This window comes from Hirundo rustica, chromosome 18, assembly GCF_015227805.2.
Source record: "Hirundo rustica isolate bHirRus1 chromosome 18, bHirRus1.pri.v3, whole genome shotgun sequence".
NCBI lineage: Eukaryota > Metazoa > Chordata > Aves > Passeriformes > Hirundinidae > Hirundo > Hirundo rustica.
In genome coordinates this window covers 1,629,673-1,654,336 of record NC_053467.1, presented here as the reverse complement: position 1 = coordinate 1,654,336, position 24,664 = coordinate 1,629,673, and the positions used below count along the sequence as shown (strand labels likewise).

Below are 24,664 nucleotides of genomic sequence, written 5' to 3'. Positions count from 1 at the left end.
CAGAGTGTGACATGGCGACTCTTCCTTCCCTGGTGTTAATTGCTCCCATGTGATCTACATGGAAAATTCTCAGCATTCTTCCTGCTCTCTATTTAGATGGGATTTATTTTGGTCCATCCTGCTTTCCCTTTAACTGTGCCACCGCGGTCTAGGGCCAAATCCCCGTTGCTCTCTTGGGTCACAGGAACAGGGTGCCCCTCATGGGTGCTCTGTCTCACCGGTGCCACCCATCCCGTCGGTCCCCTTTGAGCAGTTTGGCCCTGCCCAGAGCAGCTGCTCCTCATGCAGAGTCCCCTCCTTCATGTGCAGCCTGGCAGCTGCTCTGCTGTGGCACATCCCTGTGGTGTGTGGGTCACAGCGCTGGCCAGGCCATCATTTGATGTGCTCTGAGCTGGCCCATCCGCGGTGGCAGCAGACATCGTGGTGTGTCCCCTGTAGAGGTCAGGGCTGGGCTACCTGCTGCTGCACTTTTCAGCTGCATCTGCCATGAAATTGTATTAGAATGTAGCTTACAAAGCAACCAGGCCTTTCAGAGTATTACCCCGTAATTTAGAATTTGTTGATATCCAGGTATCTTTATTATCGTTGTAGTCAAAACTGAATGAGAGCCTGTTTCTTTTGACACGTTAATTATTATATTTTTAACTAAAAGAAGGCAGACTGAGGTTTCTCATGAAGATGACATGCAAGGCATGAAGATGTTTTTTGCTGGCTCAGCTCTCTGGATAACTTGCTCTTAGGTGTGAATCACCCATGTCTGGCTCAACATTGCTTTCTATGAAAGACATTTTGGATGTCTTAAAGCCTTGTAATATCATAGTTGCCTTCAAGGGATGACTAAAACTTTGTTCAGAGGTGTTTTTTTTAAAGCACATTGTTTTTAGTAGTTTCTTAGTAGCTGGCTGTGGAGAGGAGTTCTGGTAGATGCTGCTAAGCTCCACTCCCCAGGGTGGTGGATGAGATGTTGATTCCAGTTCTTACGATTCCTTTGGCAGAACTTGGCTGTGAAAGGTGAGACTTTGTGTTAAAGAGATCCCAGAGTTGAACAAAACTAACTAAATAAGACAGTCACAATTATTCAGGGTGTTTGTGCAAAAGGAAAGAAAAACCCGAAGCACTGGACTGTGCTAAGTTGCCATTTCTGATCACCTTTTACACCACACCTCCATAAAATCAGTATTTAAGTGATTCCTTGAGATGTTTCTCCACTGGGGTTGGATGGCTGCCCTTGGCCACAGGTTTTCCTCCGGAGCTGTGCCAGGCTCAGGGGTTTTTATTCTAGGTTTGCAGATCTTTCTCATTGCTTCCTGCATGGCTTGACCGATCCTTCTTTTCCATTTCAGCCGGAAAGGATAGACCCCAGCGCGTCCCGGCAAGGCTACGACGTGCGCTCAGATGTCTGGAGCTTGGGGATTACATTGGTGAGTGAGTGAGGGGCTTTGCAGCCCAGCTGCTTGTGCACTGTGGAGGTGTCACACGTGGGCAGCACAGCCCAGCTCCTTCGTGTGTTGGGGTTGAAGTGAGCCCTTCCTGGCTCAGGATCAGCCTGGGTGCTTTCCACGTGAATGGTTCTCCTGAGCCCCTGCTGCTGTGTTTGCAGAGAGCAAGATGTGAGCAGGGAGGAGGTGTTGGATTGTAAATTTAGTGTTTTTAGAACCTGAGATGAGGGTGCTGAGTGTGGTGGTGCAGAGCAGAGCAGCCAGCCTGAATAAGCCTCTGACAGCCCTGGCAGCTGCTGTGCTTTGGCTGCACAGAGATTTTGGTTAATCCTGGATTCTGGGATTGTGATTCCTCACTGGCTTAACCACACAGCACTGCTAGCTGCACGCATTGACACAGTGAGAGGCTCTTACTTTCTCCAGGTTGTGAAGCAGAAGTGAAAGCAGATGCAATTAAGTATGAATCAGTAGCTTCTGTTTCCAGCACTGATGTTTAAAAAAAATACATTTTCATTATCCTGCAAGGAGCAGGGAGTTGGATTCAGGGATCCTTATGGCCCCTCTCCAACTTGAGATGTCATGTGATTGTGTTGTTATCCATTTTCTCTAGTGGTTGTTAGGATGCATGGGAAGGGACTGGAGGATTTTACTCTCCTATACTGGTTTGTTTTATAATCAATGGAGGAGCAGACACGGCCAGCACGGAAGCATGTCCTGGTCAGGGTGAATCTGACCATGCCTCTCACACGGGCAGCCAAACTTACTGCTGGGTAAAACCTTCCCTCTACATAAAATCATACAGGGGATAGGATGCAGAATCTCATCTCAGTCTTCCTTCTGGGGGGATTCAAGGCCATTGCAGACATTTTTTGTTTCCCTGACTGGACTTCCCGATGTAAACCTGCCTGGTTCTGTTGCTGTCTCCCTGCAGTACGAGCTGGCCACGGGGCGATTCCCCTACCCCAAGTGGAACAGTGTGTTTGACCAGTTGACACAGGTAGTGAAAGGAGACCCACCACAGCTGAGTAACTCAGAGGAAAGGGAGTTTTCCCCAAGTTTCATCAACTTCGTCAACTTGTGGTGAGTGTGTGCTGCTGCAAGCAGTTGGGGCTGGCTCGTTTTGTTGGCTGGTGTTTGGCAAGGGTCAGGTGTCCAGCACTTCCTGGCTTCTTTTCACATTCCTACACCAGCATGAGGGTGAGGACCTCTCACATCTTGGTGGTTTGGAGGTGGTGGGGGATTTGTGTGGGTTGGGACTGAAGGGCAGACCTTGGAAACTGCTCTTCAGGAAAGGAATTGGGAGAAAATCTCTGAGGCTGTGCTAGAGAGAGAGGAAACACGTAAAGGAGGGAAGTTTTCATGGCAGGAAGTTTGTGTCAGACACAGCCCCAGCCCCTCCACAGCTGGGATGGCTGCAAGGGAGGGAGGGAGGTTACTCCTGTGGTCACTCACAGTGCAAGATGGGTTTTCCAGAAAACCAAAGGAGGCGAGTCCCTCTGCGACAGCATCGTGTCCTGTAAGTTTGTATTTGATCTCTGTAGCATTTTCCCCACTTTTTCCTAATTATCTTTATGCTTTCTTTAGCCTTACAAAGGACGAGTCCAAAAGGCCAAAGTACAAAGAGCTTCTGGTGAGTTCTCAGTGCTGCATCTTTCAATGGCCACAGCTCACCTGGGGCTGGGCTCAGGCAGAAGTGAGACCTGAAGGAGCAGAGCCCTGGAGCTGGGCAGCAGCAGGGCCTGGCTGTGGTGGGGGTGCTAAAGGAGAGAGGGCAGCGATGCTTTTGGCTTGGATCAGTCACATGTGGCAACTGTGCACCCTCAGGGAGCTCTGGGCACGTGGAAGGCGCCTCTGAGGGGCTGTGGTTCCACACTCAGTCCTGGGCTTTCACATCACCTGATGTCCTGGCCCAGAACCTCCCTGATGTTGCATTCCAACTGCTCTGATCTGAGTCTGGCCAGTGCTTCCTGCTGGGCAGAGCAGAGGGTCAGGGCTCAGGAGAGCAGAGCTTGGGTTTGACCTCTGCAAGGCCACTCCCTGTCACTCCTGTCCCTCTCCCCACTGTGACAGTGCTGATGTCGAAACCTCTCCTGAAAGTATTTCAGTAAATGTCAGTGCTCCAGAGGAGCTGCTGATGGTGCACCCTCACTCAGCTCCTGACACTCTGGACTCTGTCCTGCCTCAGTAACATCCCACTAACCTCCCACCTTAGACACGAATTCCCAGTGTGGAAAAGCCATGGACCAGGCATGTCCTGGCATCCTACAGCCACCACCAAGTCTGTTCTTGCACCAGACAAGCTCACCTGCTCAGTTTTTATCTGAGGGGCACGTGCCCAGAGTAACTTTGTCGTTTTTTATCTGCTTCCAGAAACATCCCTTCATCCTGATGTATGAGGAACGCACAGTGGATGTTGCATGCTATGTTTGTAAAATCCTGGATCAAATGCCAGCAACTCCCAGCTCTCCAATGTACGTGGATTGATACTGCTGCTACATCAAACTCTAGAAAAAGGGCTGAGAGAAAACAAGCTGTAAAGAATTTTCATCACATATTGCAGTGTTTTTAATGCTCGCCCAGACACCATGTGCAATAATATTGGTGTTATTTCCATCCTGTCTGTATACTGTTGTCACATATAAAGTGCATCCCTGTAATACCTGATCACACAGTGTTAGTGTTGGTCACAGAGAGACCTCATCTTGCTCTTTTGTGGACATATTCATGAAATGTGGAAATAAGTACATTTATTTGTTGACTGTGATTGGATAGCACCTAAAATTCATTTCTAGACTCAAAACTTGGAGACTCCTCAGCAGCTACTGGAAAGATTTTTTTTTTTTTTTTCTCTCAAACTCTTCCAATTGTTGTTTCAAGTAATAATAAAAAGCAAACAAACAAAAGTTAGGCGTTGTCTGTCTGAACATTAAGAGACTTTGCCTGGAGGGAGAAGAACTTGCTTAACCAACGAGATGCTTTGCCTTCTGGAGCTGGAAAGGCAGAGGAGAATTTTATTCTTCACAAAGTGCAATAGATTTACTGCTATGAAATTCTGTTGCTTTACAGTCGCAGTGTACTTTCTGGGGACAGTGTGCTCAGCTGAACTTCCTGTTAAAGAGAGATCATGTTAAATATAGTGAATATGTCTTTACCAAAAATATGTTGCATTGAAAGAGGCTAACATTAAACTATTGAGATGGGACATAATGTATTCTTCCTCCTTTTACCAAGCCAGCCACTCTTCACTCTTAACTAGGTGTCCTGTAAATTGTTACCTGGTAAGATAAGACCTTTGACCTGAAGAATTATTAAACTACTTGATTGAATTTAACCTGCTTGTTGACCTGGTTTATAGCGCACAGTGCTCACCACCCACCGGCTTGGCTTTGCCTTCACCCAGTGCCATCCACAGAGGCTGCAGCTGCTCGAATGGGCCACCAGCTGCTGGCTGTGAGTCCTGGCCAGCGTTTCTCCTGTTCCTGCTGTCCCCAGCCCTGCTCTTTGTGCCTGTGGCCCCTCCCAGCCCCAATTCCCTGAGCTCCATAGTCCCAGTCCAAACCTGAGCTCTTCCTTCTCACCCCTGCAGGCAGGATGGAGCAGGGGCTCTGTGCCCACCGTGCCCTGCTGAGCTTGCTGGAGACAATTCACCACCACCTGCAGACTGACCCTCCTCTGTGAGCTCCACAGCTCCTGGTGCTGCACCCAGAGCAAACCTCTCTGAGATTGTGGGGTGCAGAAGGAGATGAGGTGGAGATGAAGGAGCATCTAGCTCCTCTCAGCTGGCCCAGCAAGGCCAGGCAAGCCGCGGTCTTCTGGTCCATCCCTAAGTGAAACAGTGCATCAGGCTTTTCTGTTTGTTTAACTGATGTGTTTTTCAAACAGTAATTTTTCCCCAAAACTTTTTTTTTCCCCCCAAATACTGCAGTTTTCAGGTGTTTAGCAGCACACCAGGGCTAGAGTGGAGGCTGCAGAGTCTCTTTTCCATTTTGAGCTGGGTTAGGTGCTTTGGTAGGACTTTGTCAGTGTTAGAGCAACCTCCCATGAGAGCCTGGACACAGTGGGAATGAAAACAGCGTGGTGCTGGCAGGACCCCCAGGGAAAGGCTCCCCACCTGTGCAAACCAGCCCGAGGCAGAGCGCTGAAGACAGCCAGCACATCCCAGCTGGGAGGGAGAGCCGAGGCCGTGCCCTGGCACAGCCCTGCTGTCTGTCAGCCTGGTGCTCCTGCTGGCACCGAGGCTGGCGCTGCCCTGAGCCCCTGGCACCCCTTGGTCCTGCCCTTCCTGGATTGTGTTCCTCTTGGGCTGCTCCTCAGGCGAGGCAGGCACCAAAGTCTTCCCCAAACAGGCAAGGCAGAGGTTTCTGCAGCAGCTGCTGCTCCTGGCAGCTCCAGTGCATCCTGCATAAAGATCAGTCAGACCCTGCATGTCCAAAGCTGTAATTCTGTCCCCACCCCCCCTAGCCTTCCTCAGGCCACTCCCCAAGGAGCTGTGATTCCTCTCTCCAGCTTTCAGCCCCTGGAATGGGACTGCAGGTGCTCCAGGACTCGAGGGGCGCCGGCTGTGGGGGCTGGAGAGACCCAGACCCAGGAAGGGCAGCCACAGGTGGGGCTGTGCCCCTGCCTTGGGGTGTGAAATTCTCACTCCTCCCGGTGACAGGGACCCCAGAAGCCTTTCAGCACTGAGATGGAGCTTCCCAAAGCACACGGGGCTGCCTTGCTCTGCCCTGTTGGGATGGCTGGGTCTGTGCTCCGGTGCCGTCCCAGCTCCAGCCCAGGACCAGTTTTGCTGGGAATGGAAATGCAAAGCTTTGAGCTGCCAATGGCAGGAGTGAGGTGCTGCTGCCTAGGGTGGCCGTACAGGACAGGTTTAGCCTATTCAACATAGATTATTATAAATTATTAAGGGTGCACCATTTATTGCAATGTATCTATTAAAAAAAAATAAGGAAAAAAAATGTGTATAGTGTTCAGAAGCTGTGAAAATAGTCTAAGAACTGTACATTGTGAATTCTGGTTATTTTTTTTTCTTGTACCATAGGAAAAAAAAATGTATAAAAATATCAAAAAGCTGATGTGCAGGGATGTTGCCTTATTGTCTGTAAAATGAAGCTCAGGAACACAACTGCTTCAAAGAGCTTCCGAACATTTTATCCGGTATCCTGGTTTGACTTCCTCCTCTATTTAAGCTATTCTACGTGGATCAGAGTGTTTATGTAATAGTTCCATTCTTTTGCCTGCAGGTCAGTTGTAATAAAACTAAGATGCGACTGTGACCTTGTTATTTTCGTTTTGTAAGGTCAGGCATGAGTGGGAAGGTTCACTGCGAGCTGTGGAATTCTTCCTTCCAGGCCTGTCCTCCAGGTGGAGGAAACCTTCAAAGGAGGAAGGAAAGCAACCTTCAGATGTGCTTGTGCCAAATGAAGAGGCGTAGGGAGCTCTGGATGGATTTTCTCTCTCTGGAAGGCTGCTGGGTGTGTTCAGGCTCCTCTCAGCACTGCTGGCAGCACAGGGAGGTTCTGGTGGCTCAGGACCCCTGGTCCCTGTGAGGGGGGCAGGTGGCCCTGCCCACCCTCCAGGGAAAGGGCAGCTGGTGCTCCCAGCTCTGGTGGCTGCTTTAGTTTTGCCAGAGCACTCAAGGTCTGCAGCGCCCGGATGGTCTCAGAGTCCTGGCTAAGTCCTGGAGCTGGGATGTCTCCTCTGCCTGCAGGGTTTGGAATCTGCCCAGTCAAGTGGGCAGAACTGGACCCCAGCAGCCCCACTGGGAAAGAAGAGTGCTGGGGGAGAGGGCCCGGTCACGAGTGCCTGTCCTGCTCCAGTGGGCTGGGTGGACGCTCCAGGAGTGCCCAGCCCAGAGAGGAGAGAGCCAGAGCATCCTGCTCATGGTATACCTCAGGATGGGGAATAGCTGGGAGTGGGTGGATCACCCGACACCAGCTCTTGCAGGGTCTCACCGCTTGGAGGGTGACAGCTGGGGACAGCGAAGGGAAGGCAGGGAAGAGAGAGCTGGAGGAGGTCTTGCTGTGTAGGGATGCACGGTGTGATAGCTTCACGTAGCTCAAGTCTTGTCAGTTTGCCTAAATTCTGTGTTCCCACCACACCAAGCCTTTTTTCTGGAGTTTTTTTGTGGCCAGCACAATGCTTTGGAGATTTTTGGGTCACCTGCTATCCTCACTGTTCTGTCAGAATCCAAGGTCCCTCATTTGGTGAAGGAAGAAGACAAAATCCGAGCACAGACCAGGAAGAGATGGAATGTATTTATGGACATTTTGGTCCCTCTCAGCTGCTTGAACTCGTGCTCCATTCTCCCTCTGGTCTTCTTTCCTGCCTGTGAGCACTTCACTGCCCTCACTGAGGATCCTGTTGTCACCGTGTCACCGCTGAGGCAGCACAGAAAAAATCCAACCTCGTCCCAGACGCTGCTGGTGTCTCCAACAGGATCTATTCCTGCACAGAGCCACAGTACTGCTCCCCACAGCCCTTGGACAACTCCAACACTCCTTGCTTGAGCGATGTGTGATGGCTTTCTCCAGCCCTGGCTCTGGGAATTTCCCTTTGGGCATCACGGCCATGGCTGGGCTCTGGCTCTCCCCCTCTGTACCAGCACACGGAGCCTGAGGCTGCCCTGGTTCCATGCTCAGTGCCAAGACTCTGGAGCAGCTTCCCAGCAGACCTGGAGCCACTGGCCCCTGGCTGTGCTTCGTGGCTCACACCAATCCCTCTCACCTCTGTGCCCCCTGGCATGGCTGAGGTGCTTTGCAGATCTTCACCAAGCATCATGCAGCATCCAGGAGAGCCCACTGTGCTCTGCTGTGGTTGTTATGTGTCCAAGACCAGCTTTGAGGTTTGGATGAGCTCAAACCCCTCCGTGCCTGGACCCAAGCAGGCGGAATGCAGATGGGCATCATCACCGGTCCTGTCAGGAGCGCTCTGAGTTGCATGGGCAGAATTTGCCATTAATATTCTGGCATGGCTTCCCCTGGCCTTCATCCCAGCCCCGTGTCTCCTTTGGGGGCCGGGTGAGTATAAATGAAGGGCCCAGGCCTTTGTTGCTGGGGGTTCCCCCTGTGCTGGCACTGCTGGGGCACCTCCAGTGCTGGGGACAGCTCTGGGACACTCAGGACAGGAAGGACATGGGGGGGCTGGAATGTGTCCTGAGAAAGGGACGGAGCTGGGGAAGAATGTGGAGTTCCAGGAGCAGCTGAGGGAGCTGGAAAGGGGCTCAGCCTGGAGAAAAGGAGGCTCAGGGGGAACTTGTGTCTCTGCACAGCTCCTGACAGGAGGGGACAGCCGGGGGGATCGGGCTCTGGGAACAGGGAACAGGGACAGGAGGAGAGGGAACGGCCTCAGCCTGGGCCAGGGGAGGCTCAGGGTGGACAGCAGCAGGAATTTCCCCATGGAAAGGGAGCTCAGGGCTTGGAAATGCCCAGGGAGGTTTGGAGTGCCCATCCCTGGAGGTGTCCAAGGAGGTCTGGAGGCGGCACTCGGTGCTCTGGGCATGGGACAAGGTGGGGATCAGGATGGACTCCGTGGTCTGGGAGGGCTTTTCCAGAAAGTGATTCCATGATTCTGTTAACACACAGGTGCTGCTTTTTTATAACAGCTCCATTTTCCCTTCGACTCCTGATACAAATCACACGTGGCCATTGCTCTGAGCGTGGTGAAGGGAAAGATGGAGTGACTGCTCTGAGGAACAAGAAAAGGAAAGAACCTTTGTATTTCGCCTTTATGTTGTTCACAGCCGTGCGTGTGCCTGGAGAACGAGATGAAGCACAAACTCCCTCTCCTGGAGACACACGGCACTTTGTGCTGGAAACACAACAGCGGGGCAGTCTGTGCGCTGCTCTGGGGAGAGCCAGAAAACCCTTTTTTGTCTGGGCATAAATCCCACACCTCGCACCAGGAGAACGGGGTGTGGGCAGACAGCAAAGCCCAACAGCCCCCAGAGCGCACCCAGGCTCGGGAAGGCTGGAAGGGTTTGGAGTAGGGGGGCAGCTGCTCACAGGGGGATGTGCTGGACTGCAGGGCTGTGTGTGGCAAAGCCCGTGGTGCCTGCGGGGTGCCCGTGGTGCCTGCGGGGTGCCCGTGGTGCCTGCAGGGTGCCCGTGGTGACTGTGGGGTGCCCGTGGTTCCTGCGGGGTGCCCGTGGTGACTGTGGGGTGCCCGTGGTGACTGCGGGGTGCCCGTGGTTCCTGCGGCGTGCCCGTGGTGACTGTGGGGTGCCCGTGGTGACTGCGGGGTGCCCGTGGTGCCTGCGGGGTGCCCGTGGTGCCTGCGGGGTGCCCGTGGTGACTGTGGGGTGCCCGTGGTGACTGTGGGGTGCCCGTGGTGACTGTGGGGTGCCCGTGCATGCTCTGCCCCAAGCACCACCTGTCTTGACCCCAGGGCTGGCGGGGAGATGCTGTGGATGTCTCGGTGACTGTGGTGGGGGAGGCACCGGATGGTGAACTGACACAGGCAGCTCGCATTTAAAAAAAAAACTTGCTAAAGGCATGAGAAAAATGCTCATTTGACTCTCCAACATTCTTTGTTTGATTTGTACTACCTCTGTTTTTTCGGGCAGGGAAATTGAGGGAGAGTGGGGCATCACTGAAGGGATCCTTCAGCTTGGTGTTGAGAGAAAGGGAAATCCCAGAACCCTAAATTCCTTGGGACAGACTGGGTGAGAGAATCACCTACACGAGGAGTGAGGCTGACCAGGCAATGGGAGGGGCTCATCCCCCTGGCACAGCCTCTGCTTCCCCACGGCTCCGGTTTGGCTGGAGACCCAGGCGGGGCTGGGCTGAGCTCCTCTCCACTCAGCACAAAACCTGCTGCTGGTGGCCTTTGGGGCCTGGACCTCTGATCCCTCTCTCTGCCCGTGGCAGGACCCTGGCAGCACCCTCAGCTCCCCAGGTGCTCTGCTCCAAACCTTGGCACCTGACATGAGTCCTTCCTGCCCTTCAGAGCTGAGGCTCCCTGTACCACTCCCTCTGCTCTTTTCCCTTCTCAGCAGGGAGACTCAGCCTCCCCAGGGGCTCTGCAGCGCAGGCAGGCTCTCCTCAGCCGGCAGACGGGGCACGGGAGCGCTCCAGTCCATCGATATTCCTGGAATAATCCTGGGCTGAGGCTTGTCTCCTCATTCTCCGAGTAACCGTGACCTGGCTCAGCCCAGCACAGCTGGCTGCAGGGTGTGGGTTAGACACCAAAAGATGTTCACAGGAACCGGTTATTGGTTCATCTACATCTTTTCAGCTTCACTTGGGCCATTCTCAGGACTATTCCACCTTTAGCCCACCTGGGCACTCCCTCCTTGCACACAGGTGGGCAAACACCCGAGAACCTTTTCTAATTGAAGGAAAGATGTGACAATCTGGAAAGAGACCCTCGGGGCTGCTGAGGGGAAGGATCCAAGGTCCCCCAGGGGGAGATCCCAGCCTGCTGTGCCTGTGGGAGGTTTGGCTGTGGCACAGCTCTGCCTGTACCCAGCACCCTGCAGCCACCAGCCCCGTGCTGACAAAAACACCAAGGGGCTTGGGCAGGGGGTCAGCTCTGCCTTCCATGGGGACCCCCCCAAGGAGTGGGGTCTGCAGGAAAACAAAGCAAAGGCAGAGCCAACAGAAGAAAAAGACAGGAGAATCTGGCTGGTGAGTTTGGAAATCTTCCATGAGAAACTGCTGCCATGGATGAAATTCATCTGTAGCTGTCCCAGGGCATGGACTCTGTGGTTGTCCCAGTGGTGAAATCAAACAGCAAATCATGAGCAGGCAGAGTGGCAAGACAAAGGTTTTAATAATGAAGGTGTTGCTGGTAACATAGGTAAGGAAATGTGCTTGCTTACAGGTCTGAAGCTGACAGCATCCCTTTAAATAAGGAAATACATTTGCTGAGAGGAGAAAGTTACCTGGAAAAGCTCTGTACAAGGCCGCAGTGGAGCAGCTAACACTACCCTGGTTCAAGTGCTCTGAATATTCTCCACGGACTGGCTTCAAAAAAAAAAACCAAAAAACCTCTCACTTAGAAAAAGAAATCCTTTAAAAAAAAAAAATAAAAATGCAACCTGTGATTGTCTATCCTAGCGGTGCCCTGTGACATTTGTACAATAGAAAAGTGGTGCTTTAAATAGTGACTTTTGAAAGCTACTGCCACGTGCTTTATACAGCATGCAACAACGGCAGGGACTGGGGACACCGCCCGGGCTGCAGGGCTGCCTCCCACAGCTCCAGCATCCCTGGGGAAGCGCCACGGGAGCCACGGCCGGGCTGGACCTCCTCCCAGCAGCTTCATCTCCGTGTGCTGTCCTTCCAGTAACACAAATATTAAATACACTCAGTCTGTAAATAGTTTAACAATCTTCGTCAGCGACAATATTTACTTTGGCAAAACCAGAGCTGCGACGGACAGACGCGTCCATCGCACAGCAAGTTCTTTGGTGGAAGCCAAGAAGTGAAGCGAAGGCTCCTTCTTGTTAGAGCCTGAGGAAGAATATTGCACAGAGACTCAAAGGAGAAATGCTGGTGATTCCAAACGGGAGCATCACTGCGGGAGAGCTTCCTTCTCTGCCGGCTTCGGGAGAACGGGCTCCTCCAGGCTCGGTGATTCACAGCTGTTCTCCGCTAGCCTTGCTCTGGGCTGAGGGAGCAGTGACGCTGGATAGACTCGGGGAGGAGGGGAACACTGCTGGGGATGGAGGAGGGACGGGCAGAAGGACGGAGAGGAGGATGGCAGCGGGGCAGGCGGGCACCCACACAAAGCCTCAGCCCCGCGAGGGCTCGCTCAGCTCTGCCCCAGGAGCGGCCCCTGAGTGTCCCTGCCCGGCTCCCCCTGCTCCCGGGTCATGCAAGGGCTGGAGATCACCCTGGCCTGGCTGCGCAGAGAACAGCCCCTCCAAAGCCTGCCTGGTCCTTTCAAACCACTTGCTCCTACCTTGGCCAAAACACATCACGCATCCCTTTGTGCGCACCGGGGACGCGGCGTCCCCGGCATTCCCGCGCCTGCATCCTGAACATCTGCCTCCAGCGTCCGGAGCTCTCCGCTCCAAGGTCACGGGCTGCGGCCTGATTCAGCTCAGACTGCAGCCAGGACGGCTCCTGGGCTTTTGGCCCCTCAGGACATGCCAAGGTGCCACCGTGAACACGGTGATCTCCATCTCTCATCCGCCTGGAGCAGAGCTCGGCAGGGATGGGGCAAGGCAGCTTTGGGCACGAGGGAAGCGAGAGCCTGGCTGTCCAGAGAAGGGTGCTTGGCACCTGGCTGGGCACAGCCCGCTGCTCTTCACCCTGGCACGGGCACGGCCAAGATGAGCCCAACAGGTCTGCCCGAAGGGCTGGATGAGGAGAGGAGAGGAGAGGAGAGGAGAGGAGAGGAGAGGAGAGGAGAGGAGAGGAGAGGAGAGGAGAGGAGAGGAGAGGAGAGGAGAGGAGAGGAGAGGAGAGGAGAGGAGAGGAGAGGAGAGGAGAGGAGAGGAGGCAACAGTGGGCTTCCCTCTCCATGATTTCCTGTTGCCACCCAGGTGAGGTCACCTCACCACACAGTCTTGTCATGAGCTGCTCCAGTTCTCACGAGAGTGACTGCTAAAACTGGGGGAGAAAAAGATTAAAGAAAACTGAAGTTCTTGTCAATCAAAGGAAATGTTGTTTCAGGCACTGGTGTCCCTCTGTGGGGTTAGTGTCAATGGAGGAAAACCAAAGTACCGGAGCTGTGCCATCAATTTTCAGTGACTGGGAATTCAAACAAGTTCATACGCTGGGAAAATGACTCCAGTTTCCCCTGGATGAGGCACGTTAGCCCTGCATGTCCTCTGGCACGACAGGAGCGCTGCCCTGCCTGCTGCAGGCTCACAGCACCCTGCCCCAGCACGTCCCCTCACCACTGCTGCAGGTGCAGGTCCATGCTGGTGTTCAGGTTGAGGTCGGCAACATCCAGGAAATCGATGTTGAAGATGCTGGGGCCCGCGGGGGTGAGCGAGCTGAAGCCGGTGGCCGAGCTGGGGGGGGTGAGGTCCAGCCACTCCATCGTTTCCCACGGGGACTCAGTGAAGCTCATTTGTAAACCCGAGCCTTCGGCAGGCGAAGGGGAGAGCTGCGTCTCCATGGGCGACAGCGGAGTCTGTAAAATCTCCTGGGAGTTGAGCAGTTCATCGGCGGCTTTCCCGGAGAACCCTTCCATCATGCCATCGTAGTGGGGCTCCTCTCCGCCCATCTTCAGCAGGGCCATCTCGCCCACCCTGCCCAGGGGGCTGTGGGCGTTGAGCAGCACCTCGAGGTGGGCATCGCTGCCGCCCGGGCAGTGCTCGAAGGGCAGCGGCGCTGAGGACACGGGCTCGAACGGGGCCGAGCCCTTGGGGACGGAGGCACCGGAGCTCCCCGCAGACACCATTATCTGAGGTACCTTCTGGAGGCAGGAGCGATCCTCCTTGGCGTTGGCTGGAATTTCTGTCAACAAATGAGAGGGATTTGAGGTGCTCCGGCAGCACCGCTGGGCACAGGGGCAGCGCCGCAGCCCTGCAGCTGAGCTCTTGGGCATCCCGTGGAGACCTGCTCAATCCCGCGGGCACTGCCTGCCCACCCTCCCTGCGGGAAGCACATTCCTGCCTTTCTGACCTCGATCCCCCGGGTTTGGACGCAGTCCTTAGGGTACAACAGTGGCAGCTGTCCCCGAGGGGCTGAGGAAGAGCACAGGCAGCGCTTTGCACAGGGGAGGGCACCACAAGTGCCCTGAGTGGGAGATGGCACTGGCAGCCCTGGGAATGGGGGCACACTGGGGGCTCTGTGTGGGGAGGGGGCTGGCAGAGCTGTGCACAGGGCACCTGCCCTGCTGTCCCTTCTCTCTGTGTGGGGAGGGGGCTGGCAGAGCTGTGCACAGGGCTCCTGCCCTGCTGTCCCTTCTCTCTGTGTGGGGAGGGGGGCTGGCAGAGCTGTGCACAGGGCACCTGCCCTGCTGTCCCTTCTCTCTGTGTGGGGAGGGGGCTGGCAGAGCTGTGCACAGGGCTCCTGCCCTGCTGTCCCTTCTCTCTGTGTGGGGACGGGGCTGGCAGAGCTGTGCACAGGGCTCCTGCCCTGCTGTCCCTTCTCTCTGTGTGGGGAGAGGGCTGGCAGAGCTGTGCACAGGGCTCCTGCCCTGCTGTCCCTTCTCTCTGTGTGGGGAGGGGGCTGGCAGAGCTGTGCACAGGGCACAGGTGACACCCACTGAGCCCAGACCACCCCACCGGGCTGGCACACGCAGGAGCAGGCTCCTGGAGGGCCAATATGCTTTTGGGGTCAATCTCAGGGGCTGCTGGCACAGGGGGGGGCAGGGGAAAGCTGTACTGGGCTCAGGCAGCTCTGCTGGGGTGCACAGGATGCGCTGAGCCCCACAGAGTGATGCTGGCCTGGAGGGGAAGAGGGAAGCAGAGCGTTACCTCCACTCTCAATCAGCACGTCCAGGAGCTCGTCCATCTGCTGACTTCGTGTCATCTGCTGCAGCAAACGACAAAGAGGAGAGTAGAGGGCGTTAGGAGGACAGTCCCTCCAGCCACAAAGCCAGGTTTTGGGCTCTAGACCCCCCAAAAAGATGGCTCTAGACCCCTCAGATGGCTTCCTCCCACACAGAAGAGAGGCCATACCAACATGGGGCTGGCAGCAGCGTTCAGGGCACTGCAGGGACGTGGCACAATCAGGGTGGATCCAGGGAGCCAAGCTCCCTTCCCTGCTGCCAGCCCTCTGCTCAGTGGCCACCACAGCCTGCCCTGTCCCAGGGCCCTCAGGACACACCGAAAATTCAGCCCCAGCACCTCACACTGGGATGTACCTGCCTGCCCTCCCTGCTCCCTGCACTGCCCAGTCTCCCTCCTCTCCCTGACTGGAACGTGGAAGATCTCCTGCACGCTGGCATAAACCCGTTTTCACCCTGCCAACAGCACTGCTCCACTTCCCTAAAGGCACCAGCAGTCCCAGCACTGAGGCTGCTCGCAGACTCTGATGGGAAGGAAGATGTTCCTGGGCCACGGCCAGCCCTCCCTGCAGGAACAGCGCTCCAGGGTAGGGCTCAGGGGGGCAGGTGAGGCTTCCTGGTGACCTGGGAATGCTCAAGGGTCTGTCTCTCACACAGCATTGAGCATCCAAAGAGAGCTCACCGGCACCCCAGGGGACTAGGGGGGTGTCAGGACCCCTGGGTGCGCAGGGGACACTCTCCTGCCCTGTCCTTTGTGGCAGCTGGTCAGTGAGAAACCCTTCAAAAGAGCCCATTCCTCATGGAAACGGGCCTGCCCTACCCAGAGACCCCAGAACAGAATGGAACTCCTGCAGCTGAGTCCCACTGACTGCAAAAAGACATCGTGGGCAGCCCTAGCCCTGTAGAGAACAAAAACCATGCAGTTACCTGCTTCACTGCATCCTCATAGGGTGGAGGCTGCTTTACCTCTGACAGGGCTGGGCTTGACTTACAAAAACTTGGGGATGAAATAGAAAACTTTTGGCCTGACTGCGCAGCCATCTGCATGGGGAAATACAGGGAAACGGAGTCAATGCACGGCGGCAGGCCCGGCCCTCTCATCCCTGCTGCGGTCCGTGTGGGGCCAGGGAAAGAGACAGTCCTGCAGGTCAGACGAGCTCAGACAAAATGCCTGGCTTTGGGCAGGGAGGCTTTGGGCAGGGTAGAGGCAGGTCAAGCAGCTCTGAGACGCGGGGCCAGGCTGGCCTCTCATCACTGCCAGAGCACAGAGTGCCACAGCCTGGCGCTCAGCCAGCGGCACACGTGCGGGACAAAGGGAAGGCAGAGATGCTGCTGGTGGTGAGCTGGGCTTGGCCAGGGATGGGGCACTTCCCCAGCCACCCCAGCCCCCTCACACAGCTCAGGCCAGGGAAGGTCACTCCAAAGAGAGAAATCTCTGCCTGTGCCAAACATCTGCGTATCCTGGCCAACGTTTTTGTTTCTTTTTTGTTTTTTTTTTTTTTGTCAGGCTCCCCTTCCAGGATGGGTGGCATTGGAAGCACAGTGCCTGTCAGCTGATGGGCATCACCTCCAGCCCCTTGTGTGTCCTTCTCCACTGCCTGGCCATGGTCTTTCCCCACAAAAACCAGCACCAGGGGATGGATGGTCCAGATGGGAGGCGTTGGAGTTGGGATGAGCTGCAGGACGCAATGGGACCATCCCCTCTGTGCACCCCCTGCCCTTGGGCAGTGAGGGAGCAGCTGGAGATGCCCCTGGGGTGTTGCTGCTCCCTCCTGAGCCTCACTGCCCTGCCGCCTCTCTTGGATGTCACCTCCCAGCACCGTGTCCCAGTGCCCCCACAGCTCTGCCCGGTTCACCTCCACGGCCCCAGTGCCAGCGTCACCCCCTGCATCCCCTGCTCTGGTCCCCATTGCCCAGCTCACCCAAACCAGCGCTCCCATCACCCTCCTCACCCTGCAGCAGCCCCACTGCCTGCCTCACCCCAACCCCACTGCCCTCCATGCCCATTCCTCTGAAGCTCTGTCTCTGCCCCTCCTCGCCCTAAACTGCTGCCCTTTCCCACCTCACTGCCCACAGCACCCACCATCCTCAGGACACAGCCCTGAGCCCCACTTTGTGCCCCTGGGCAGGGCTGCACCCCGAAGCCTGCTCTGTGCCCTGCACACCCAGCCCTCCCCTGCCGCACCCTGTGTGCACACCTGGCACCCCTGGGCACGGCACGGGCCTCTGAAAGGTGCTGCTGCTGCCTGGGGGGCCCTGGGAGGGCACTGGCTGGGCTGGGGCTGTGACCAGCAGACCCTTTGTGCCTGCAGCGTGTCCCCCTCCCCGGGCGCTCGCCGCTGTCCGGGGGCTGCGTGAGGAGCGCCGGCTGCTGAGGACAGCTCTGCTGGCCTGGTGGCCTGCTGGGGAGGCACGAGCTCTGTCTGACTGCAGACCCCATCTGCCAGCCCTGCTCCAGCTCCCTGGGAGAAAAGGCTTCCCCGGGGCAACTGCTCTCCTCCAACTCAGTGGTGAAACGCCCTCACGCACTGCTGGGAGCCACAATGGCTTGGCAGGACGCTGGGAAGCCCTGCAGCCCTTCCCAGGGGGTGGGAACGGTGCCAGGGCTCTCCCAGGAGCTGAGGGGTCCACGCTGGTGCCTCCCTGCTGTGTACAGAGCTGTGCCAGGGCTCCACGGGGCGCGGGCAGATGTGCCAGGACTCTCCCAAGGGCAGAGCAAGCTGTGCCAGGACTCCTCCTGAGGGGAGAGGCAGCTGGGTTTGGGCTCCTTTAGGGTAGAAGAAGCGTGCCAGTGCTCCCCCAGGGAAGAGGGAGCTTGCCAGGACTCCTCCAGGGGCAGAGAGAGCTGTGCCAGGGCTCCCCAGGGCAGAGGATGCTCTGCCAGGACTCTCCCAGGACACGGGCAGCTTTGCCAGCGCTCACCTAGGGGCACAGAGAGCTGTGTTTGGGTCCCCCTGGGGAAGAGGGGAGCTGTGCCAGGGCTCCCTGGGGCAGAGGATGCTCTGCCAGGGCTCCATGGGGCATGAGAGCCGTGCTGTGGCCCCTCCAGAACAACCGGCCGCAGCGGTGGGGCTCCCCAGATGAAACCCTGCAAAGGCCCCTGCAGCGCCCTCAGCTCCCGACCCACTGTCCATCTGGGACACTCTCTGCCCCTGCAGCCCCAGGCCAAGAGGAAAGGCCTCCCACGAGTGGGTGTGACCCGTGGGGTCCGGGCTGGCACTCACCGGAGCCGTGCGGAGGCAGCTGCTGCCCGGAGGGGACCCGCTGCGACCCTCGGGGGACACGGGCAGCAGGTAGTGGCTGTTGGGGGACGGTGGCAGGCTGATGTGCTGGGGGCTCTTGGCAGCCCCCAGGGGAGAGTGCTGGGGGGAGCACTGCGGGCTCAGGAATGTCGAGGAGGTGATGGTGCTCTGCCCGGCGGGCTCCAAGCAGCGGCTATTTACAACGTGGGGCACCTGCGGTACTCCGCAGTTACTCAGCTTCTCCGAGCTGCCGGCCTGGCCCTTCAGGGCCATTTGTTTGGATGCAAACGGGCAGCTGGACACGGCGTTCTCTTGCTTGACGGGCACGCCAAAGAAGTGCTGGGCGGGCTGCTGCTTCTCCTCCAGGCCGTTGCTTCTCTTCCGCTTCTGCAGCTGCATCCGCAGCTCCTCCACCTGCCTCTGCTCCTGCTGCAGCTTCCACGTCAGCTCGTTGATGACCTTCTGCTTCTCCACCAGCATCTTGTCCTTCTCCGTGTCGATTCCTTCCAGTTCCAGCTGGACGCTGCCTCCGTTCATGCTGCTCATCAGGCTTTCCTCCGCGCCGCCGTGGACCGGCGACGGCTGGAGTCCGAACTGAGGAGAAGACATGGGCCCGTCGTTGAAGGTGTCCGGCAAGGAGCCGCTCACAGAGAGGTCGGAGGAGGCGGGAGAGATGGGTGGGGTGGAGCTGGTGCTGCCAAAGTGGTAGAAGCCGTTTGATAACATGCTGGTGGAGGACTGCGACTGGTAACTGGACAGGGTGCTGGTTGGAGTGACCGGGAAGGTGACGGTGGTGATCTCGCTGAAGCTGGGCACCGCGTTGCTGCTGCACTCCTGGAAGGGCCGCAGCCGCTCCATCAGCGCTGTTTTGGTGCCCGACACGGGCAGGCCTCGTATTCGGAGCTGCTGCCTCAGCTCTGACACCTGGAGGGAAAGTCACCCGTCATCAGTCCCGGTGGCAGATGAGCCCTTTAGAAACGCAGTGCTCCTGACAAGGAGCCTCAGATCACAGGCTCCCAGCTCCCAGCTTTAAAGCTCTGACCTCCCAGGTGCTCCCTGTCCCACCTGCAGCCACCAGAGTCACCCTGCACAGGCCTGAGCACTGCACATCCTGCGGAATCTCAACCTTTCCCGACAGGAAAACCTTCCTCCAAGAACTGCGACTCCTCTCCATCAACCAGCAGTGGTCCTTGGGTCAGGGAAGCAACTCAGGATTCCCTTCCTAGCAGCAGATTTCTCCATGAGCAGAGGACGTTAACGCAGACCAGGAGCCAGCTGATGGCTCGGAGACTGTGGCACCTTGGAGCCACATGCTCTATGCTCAGGCACATGGTTCAGTCACTTGAGTTAGGGCAAACTCATGCTGTTCCTGCCTTGAGGCTGCCCCCAGGTCTCTGCTCCTGGAAGGATTTGGCCCTCCCCATGACTGAGGGTCCATTAGCAAAGTAAAAAAGCATAGCTGGTGTGAGGGGTTCTCCCCTCTGCCCTTTCTCGCCTACATGAGAGGTGCTCAGAACAGTGCACGTAGCAGGAGGTACCTGCTGGTGCAGAGAGCTGAGCCGGCCTGGCTGAGGAGCTGAGTCACTAAGGGGAGGCCACGCTGCCCTGCTGGCCTCTGGCTGGCCTGTCAGAGCATCCACCATGTCCACCATAAAACCACGTAGGGATGGAGCCAGGAGCGGCAGGAGCAGCGGCTCAGATCACCCTTTAGCCAGACCTGCAGCCGCCCCAGGCTACACCTCTGGTTTGCCGACACACAGGTTCGGGCAGTGCACCCCTCACCACCTGCAGAGCAGCAAGCCCCGGTGCTCAGAACCTCCCCAGTGACCAAGCCCTGCCCCAGGGCGCTGTGCTGCACCCCTGGGTGGCTCAGAGCACGGGGGTTCAGGTGTGCTGATCTGGAACACGGCCCCTCCCAGCCTGTGGCACTCCCCTGACGCGCGCAGAGGCAGCACAGCACACTCAGGCTGTGACATTCTGCTCCCGCAGTGACAAAGCTTGCACTCACTTTGAGATCATCCAGGTTGGATGGCAGAGGGCCTGGCTTGATAGACGAGACACAAGTCTGGCCTGAAAAGGTGGTTTTCACTGGAGAGAGAGGGGTGTTGCTGCCAGAAGTTGATGAAGAATTTGAGCTTTTGACCATTTGCTCATTAGATTGCCTGAAATAACAAAGGAGATTTGGGGTAACTTGTCTGTTCCCCCGGGGTCTTTGCACCCAGCATCCCAGCCCTCTGCTCCCTTGGGTCTGGTGTCTCCTACAGGAGACTTCAGGATGGCCAAGGAAAACCAGGCTGGGCTGTGGGAGGTTGCTGGTGTCCCGCCAGAAGGTCACAGGTGCCCTGGCCAGTGTGCAAAGCCAGAATGGCTCGGAAGGAGCCTGTGCTGTTCCAAATCTTTCCTGTTTCAGTGTTGCGCCTCTATCCCCTTGCTCTGGCACAAATGGACAGAGAGGGGAAAGTCTAGAGAGAAGAGACAGGACTAAGTCCTGCTGCTGGCACAGTGCCACTCACTTTAGCTGCCCTTGGTGCATCCCAGGGTAGTTGAAGTGCTGCTGCTGCTGCTGCTGCTGCTGCTGCTGCTGCTGGCTGAGGATCTGGAGCTGCAGGAAGAGCTGCTGCTGCTGCAGCAGCCTGGCATATGCAGAATCCATGGGCGGAGGGGACTTCTCAGCTTTCTGGTCTGGAGGGATGTACTGGTGGTACTTGAGCTTCTTCACTTTGGGCTTGGTGTCTTTGGGCTTTTTGTGACGGTTCTTGCTGTCACTGGATGATTTGGACTGTGGGGCCAAGAAGGACAGGAATTAGGTGTGAGAAGAGCTCTTGTCACCCCCATGGGACCTCAGAGGCCTGGGACAGAACAATGGCACCTTGACATTCCAGCTCCAAGACCTGCTGAGCCTGGATGTGGGGGACTCCCTTGGCACTGTCCCATCTCAGCTGTGCTGGAGAGCCCATGAGATGGAGAATGACCCTCCCTGCCTGCAAGGTACTCCAGTGTTGCCTTGTGTCTCCTCCTGCTCCCATCCCCAGGGGATAGTTTCAGTGCAGGACTCAGGCAATTGCCTCTAGCAAGGTGTGTTGCTCTATGTTGTACCATCACACGATGAATTAAATTAAATTATGACACAAAGTTGTCTGCCTGAATTATTCAAAGCCTTTAAGGCCAGACACCCAGCGCTCCCACACATTTGGGGCGCAGCACACGGACACTTCAGCCTTGGATGCCCTGGGCTGGTTCCTGTCCTGGGCAGCCTAGAGGCACCGGCATTACCTTCACTGCAGAGGGCACCGGCAGCGTCGGGCTCTCCTGCCCCACGGGCTGCTTGGGGCTGTCGCACTGGCTGCCCTGCCCCGGGGCGGTGTCCGGAGCGTGGCCATCGGCACTGGGGGGACGATCCTGCAAGGGAGAGGCGAGAGGGGCTGTGGGGCCGGACCCAGGAGCTGTCCAGGGGCTCCTGGTACCTCGTTTCCTCACCCCATGTTGTTCTCCATCCCCAGAGATGCCTCAGTGCATCCCAGTCCCCTCATGTCTATCCCAGCCACATCCTCAGGCTATCCCAGTCCTTTCCTAGTCCTCTACTTCTGCAGTCCTCCTTGGTTTTCCAGCCCTCCCAGTTTCACCTGGGTCCCGTATCCTCGCTCACTGCTGGCCTCTCAGTGTCCCCCAGACCAGTGGATGGCCACAATCCCTTTGGTCCTCCCTCACCCCAGTCTGCCCCAGTTCCTCCCTTTCCTCTCGGTCCATCCCAGCCCCTTCAGTCTGCCTTACTCCACTCCAGTTCTCCCCTTCTCCACGGCCCCTCTATTTCTCCAGACTCCACATTCCTCCAATTTCCCCCCAGTCGCCGCAGTTCACCCAGTTCCCCCAGTCCCTCCCAATTCCTCCCAGTCCCTCCCAGCCACTCCCAGTCCCTCCCAGTCCCTCCCAGTCCCTCCCAGCCACTCCCAGTCACTCCCAGTTCCCCCCAGTCCCTCCCAGTCCCTCCCATTCCCCCCCAGTTCCCCCAGTCTCTCCCATTCCCCCCAGTCCCTCGCTCCCCCCGGCCCGGCGCTCCCCGGGGCTGCAGTACCCGCGCAGGCCGGCAGTGGGCGCGCCAGGCCCGCACAGCGCGGTCACCCCGCGGAAGGACAGAAGGACAGAATGATACAGAATCACAGACTGACAGAAGGACAGAAGGACAGAAGGACAGAATGATACAGAATCACAGACTGACAGAAGGACAGAAGGACAGAAGGACAGAAGGACAGAAGGACAGAAGGACAGAATGATACAGAATCACAGAATTAACCCGCCTAGAAAAGACCTTTGAGATCATCGAGTCCAACCTGTGACCTAACACCACCTTGTCAACTAAACCACGGCGCTGAGTGCCGCATCCAGGCTCTCCCTAAACCCCTCCAAGGATGGTGACTGCAGCACCTCCCTGGGCAGCTCATTCCAATGCCCAATCATTCTTACAGTGAAGAATTTCTTCTGATGTCCAACCTGAACCTCCCTTGGCACAGTTTAAGGCTGTGTCCCTCTGTGGTGTCCCTGTTCCCTGGGAGAAGAGCCCGACCTCACCTGGCTGCACCCTCCTCTCAGGGAGTTGTAGGGAGTGATGAGCTCTCTCTCCCCTGAGCCTCCTCCAGGATAAACAACCCCAGCTCCCTCAGCTAGCTGCTCCTCACAGCACTTGTGTTCCAGACCCTTCACCAGCCTTGTTGCCCTTCTCTGGGCACAGCATCTCCACATCCTTCCTAAACTGAGCGGCCAGAACGGGACACAGCACTCGAGATGCGACCCCACCAGCGCTGAGTACATGGGAGGAATCGCCCCGCGTGTTCCCCGTGTGCTCCCTCCCCTGTGCCATCCCCGTCCCCGCGGCTCTCCCCTGTCCCCCCGCATTTTCCCTGCTCCAGCAGGGCTCTCCCTACCTGCGGAGCCCCGGCTGGGGCGGCGGGGGGCGGCTCCGGTGCCTTGGAGCCGGGGGCCGGCTCGGGGGGACCCGGGGAGCCGCGGCTGCGGGGCCGCTCCGGGGACAGCCCATCGTTGCTGCTGTCCTCCTCGAAGGCGAAGGCGTCTGTCTGCCGGGGAAAGCCGCCCTGGGTGCCTGCGGGGGCAGAGGGGCGGCGGTGAGAGCCGGCGGGGAGGGACGGGGGGAGCTGAGCCCCTTCCCCGGCCGGCGGTGCCCGGGGGGATCGGCCCACTCCGGGCTGGGGGGCGAGCAGGGGGTCCCAGCCACGGACAGGGGCGACTGGGACAGCGAGAGAGGAGGGGTCTGAGGATCCGGGACCGTGAGCTGTGTCCCTTGGGACAGAGGAGGATCTGAGGAGCCGGGACCATGGGCTGTGTCCCTTGGGAGAGAGAAGGGCTTGGAGGAGCCCGGCTCACCAGCACAGCAGAGCAGGTGCAGACAGGTGGGACTGGTGCAGGAGGGGCTCTGCCATCCTGTGCCTCCACTGGGCTGGGATGGGAGAGGAGCGCGAATCGCTCTCCCTCAGCTGAGCACCCCAGCTGAACACCCACACCATGCATGGAACTCTGTCCCCAGCAGGACTGGGGCTGAAATCAGCTTGGAGCGTGATTCATCCGCTCACAGCACAAGAGCCAACAAGAGTGGATGTGGCTGCAGGTGCACAGAGGCTCCCACATCCTGTCTCTGTCCACAGGTTTCACCCACTGATGTGGTTCAAACCACTGCTACTGCCTGCCCGACAGCCCCAGGCTGCTCTGCCTGCACAGCTCCTGCCCTGCTATCTGCCAGTCGGATGGGCAAGGGCTCTTGACCCCGAGGTTTGGTGATAAATAAAGTGCTGAGGAAAAAAAAGTCTCATGTGAGCCTCGGGAGAGCTCCAGGTGGGGGTAGAGGAAGGAGCAGCGTGGCCACACTCGTAATCTCCTCGTGCTCATGTCTGGCATTTGTCAGGGAGCTTGGCACGCTGATAGTGAGGTGACAAATGGGGAAATAGGAAGGGCCTGGGGACAAGCTTCCACCTGCCCCTGCTGCTGGTCTCTAGCAATGTGCACCTTCTCAACGACACGCACCTCCTGCTCTGACCCCTGCCCCTATCTGGGAGATAAGGGTTATCTCCACTCCCTGTGGCTGCTGGTGCCAGGGTGGGCGAGGACAGAGCCCTGGCTCCCTGCCTGAGCTGCTGCCCAGACATGGGCTGGGGAAATGAGATCAGCCCTGTCCATCTTGCTGTCTTCATATGTCCTGGGAAAGAGGGACCGTGTCCTCTCCATCCTCTCCATCAGAGGCAGCACCCAAACAGCTGTTCCCTGAGGAGCTGCAGCATTGCATGGGACACCTGGGCTGCACGGGAGCTGCTTCCCACGCCTGCAGGCCAGCGTGGACATCCCCTCTTGGGAAAAGTGGCTCCAAGCAAGGGGGACTCGTGGATCTGCAGGGCTCCTGCTGCGCTGGCACAGAAGCGTGTGTTGGGAAGCGGTGCCAAAGCTGGGAGCACAAGGGACCTTCAGGACACAGCCACAGCCCAGAGCACGACAGGAATGTGCTGCATCCTGCTGCTCAATCGGCCTGTGCTGATGGGGAATGCTTCCCTTATCTGTCCTGCTCTCACCCAGCCC

The 24,664-nt window shown here is 57.3% G+C and overlaps 2 protein-coding genes across 7 annotated transcripts in view; one reads left to right on the top strand and one right to left on the bottom strand.

The window, feature by feature from the left end:
- The window catches only part of MAP2K4 (mitogen-activated protein kinase kinase 4), a 64,967-nt gene extending 58,255 nt beyond the window's left edge, over nucleotides 1–6,712 (top strand). For both annotated transcript variants that reach the window (XM_040081864.2, XM_040081863.1), the window contains 4 exons: nucleotides 1,344–1,421; nucleotides 2,371–2,519; nucleotides 3,024–3,069; nucleotides 3,810–6,712. In XM_040081864.2, coding sequence (XP_039937798.1) covers nucleotides 1,344–1,421; nucleotides 2,371–2,519; nucleotides 3,024–3,069; nucleotides 3,810–3,923 — 387 coding nt within the window. In that variant the 3' untranslated portion in view covers nucleotides 3,924–6,712. The remainder of the gene's footprint in view (nucleotides 1–1,343; nucleotides 1,422–2,370; nucleotides 2,520–3,023; nucleotides 3,070–3,809) is intronic.
- Nucleotides 6,713–11,183: 4,471 nt separating this feature from the next.
- MYOCD (myocardin) overlaps nucleotides 11,184–24,664 on the bottom strand; it is a 33,734-nt gene continuing 20,253 nt past the window's right edge. For 2 of the 5 annotated variants that reach the window (XM_040081735.1, XM_040081739.1), the window contains 8 exons: nucleotides 23,008–23,183; nucleotides 21,362–21,487; nucleotides 20,602–20,867; nucleotides 20,097–20,250; nucleotides 18,071–19,012; nucleotides 15,774–15,887; nucleotides 14,815–14,872; nucleotides 11,184–13,849 (listed from right to left, as the gene is read on the bottom strand). In XM_040081735.1, the coding sequence (XP_039937669.1) occupies nucleotides 13,281–13,849; nucleotides 14,815–14,872; nucleotides 15,774–15,887; nucleotides 18,071–19,012; nucleotides 20,097–20,250; nucleotides 20,602–20,867; nucleotides 21,362–21,487; nucleotides 23,008–23,183 (2,405 nt within the window). In that variant the 3' untranslated portion in view covers nucleotides 11,184–13,280. The remainder of the gene's footprint in view (nucleotides 13,850–14,814; nucleotides 14,873–15,773; nucleotides 15,888–18,070; nucleotides 19,013–20,096; nucleotides 20,251–20,601; nucleotides 20,868–21,361; nucleotides 21,488–23,007; nucleotides 23,184–24,664) is intronic. The other 3 variants (XM_040081736.1, XM_040081737.1, XM_040081738.1) reach the window with 3 other exon arrangements.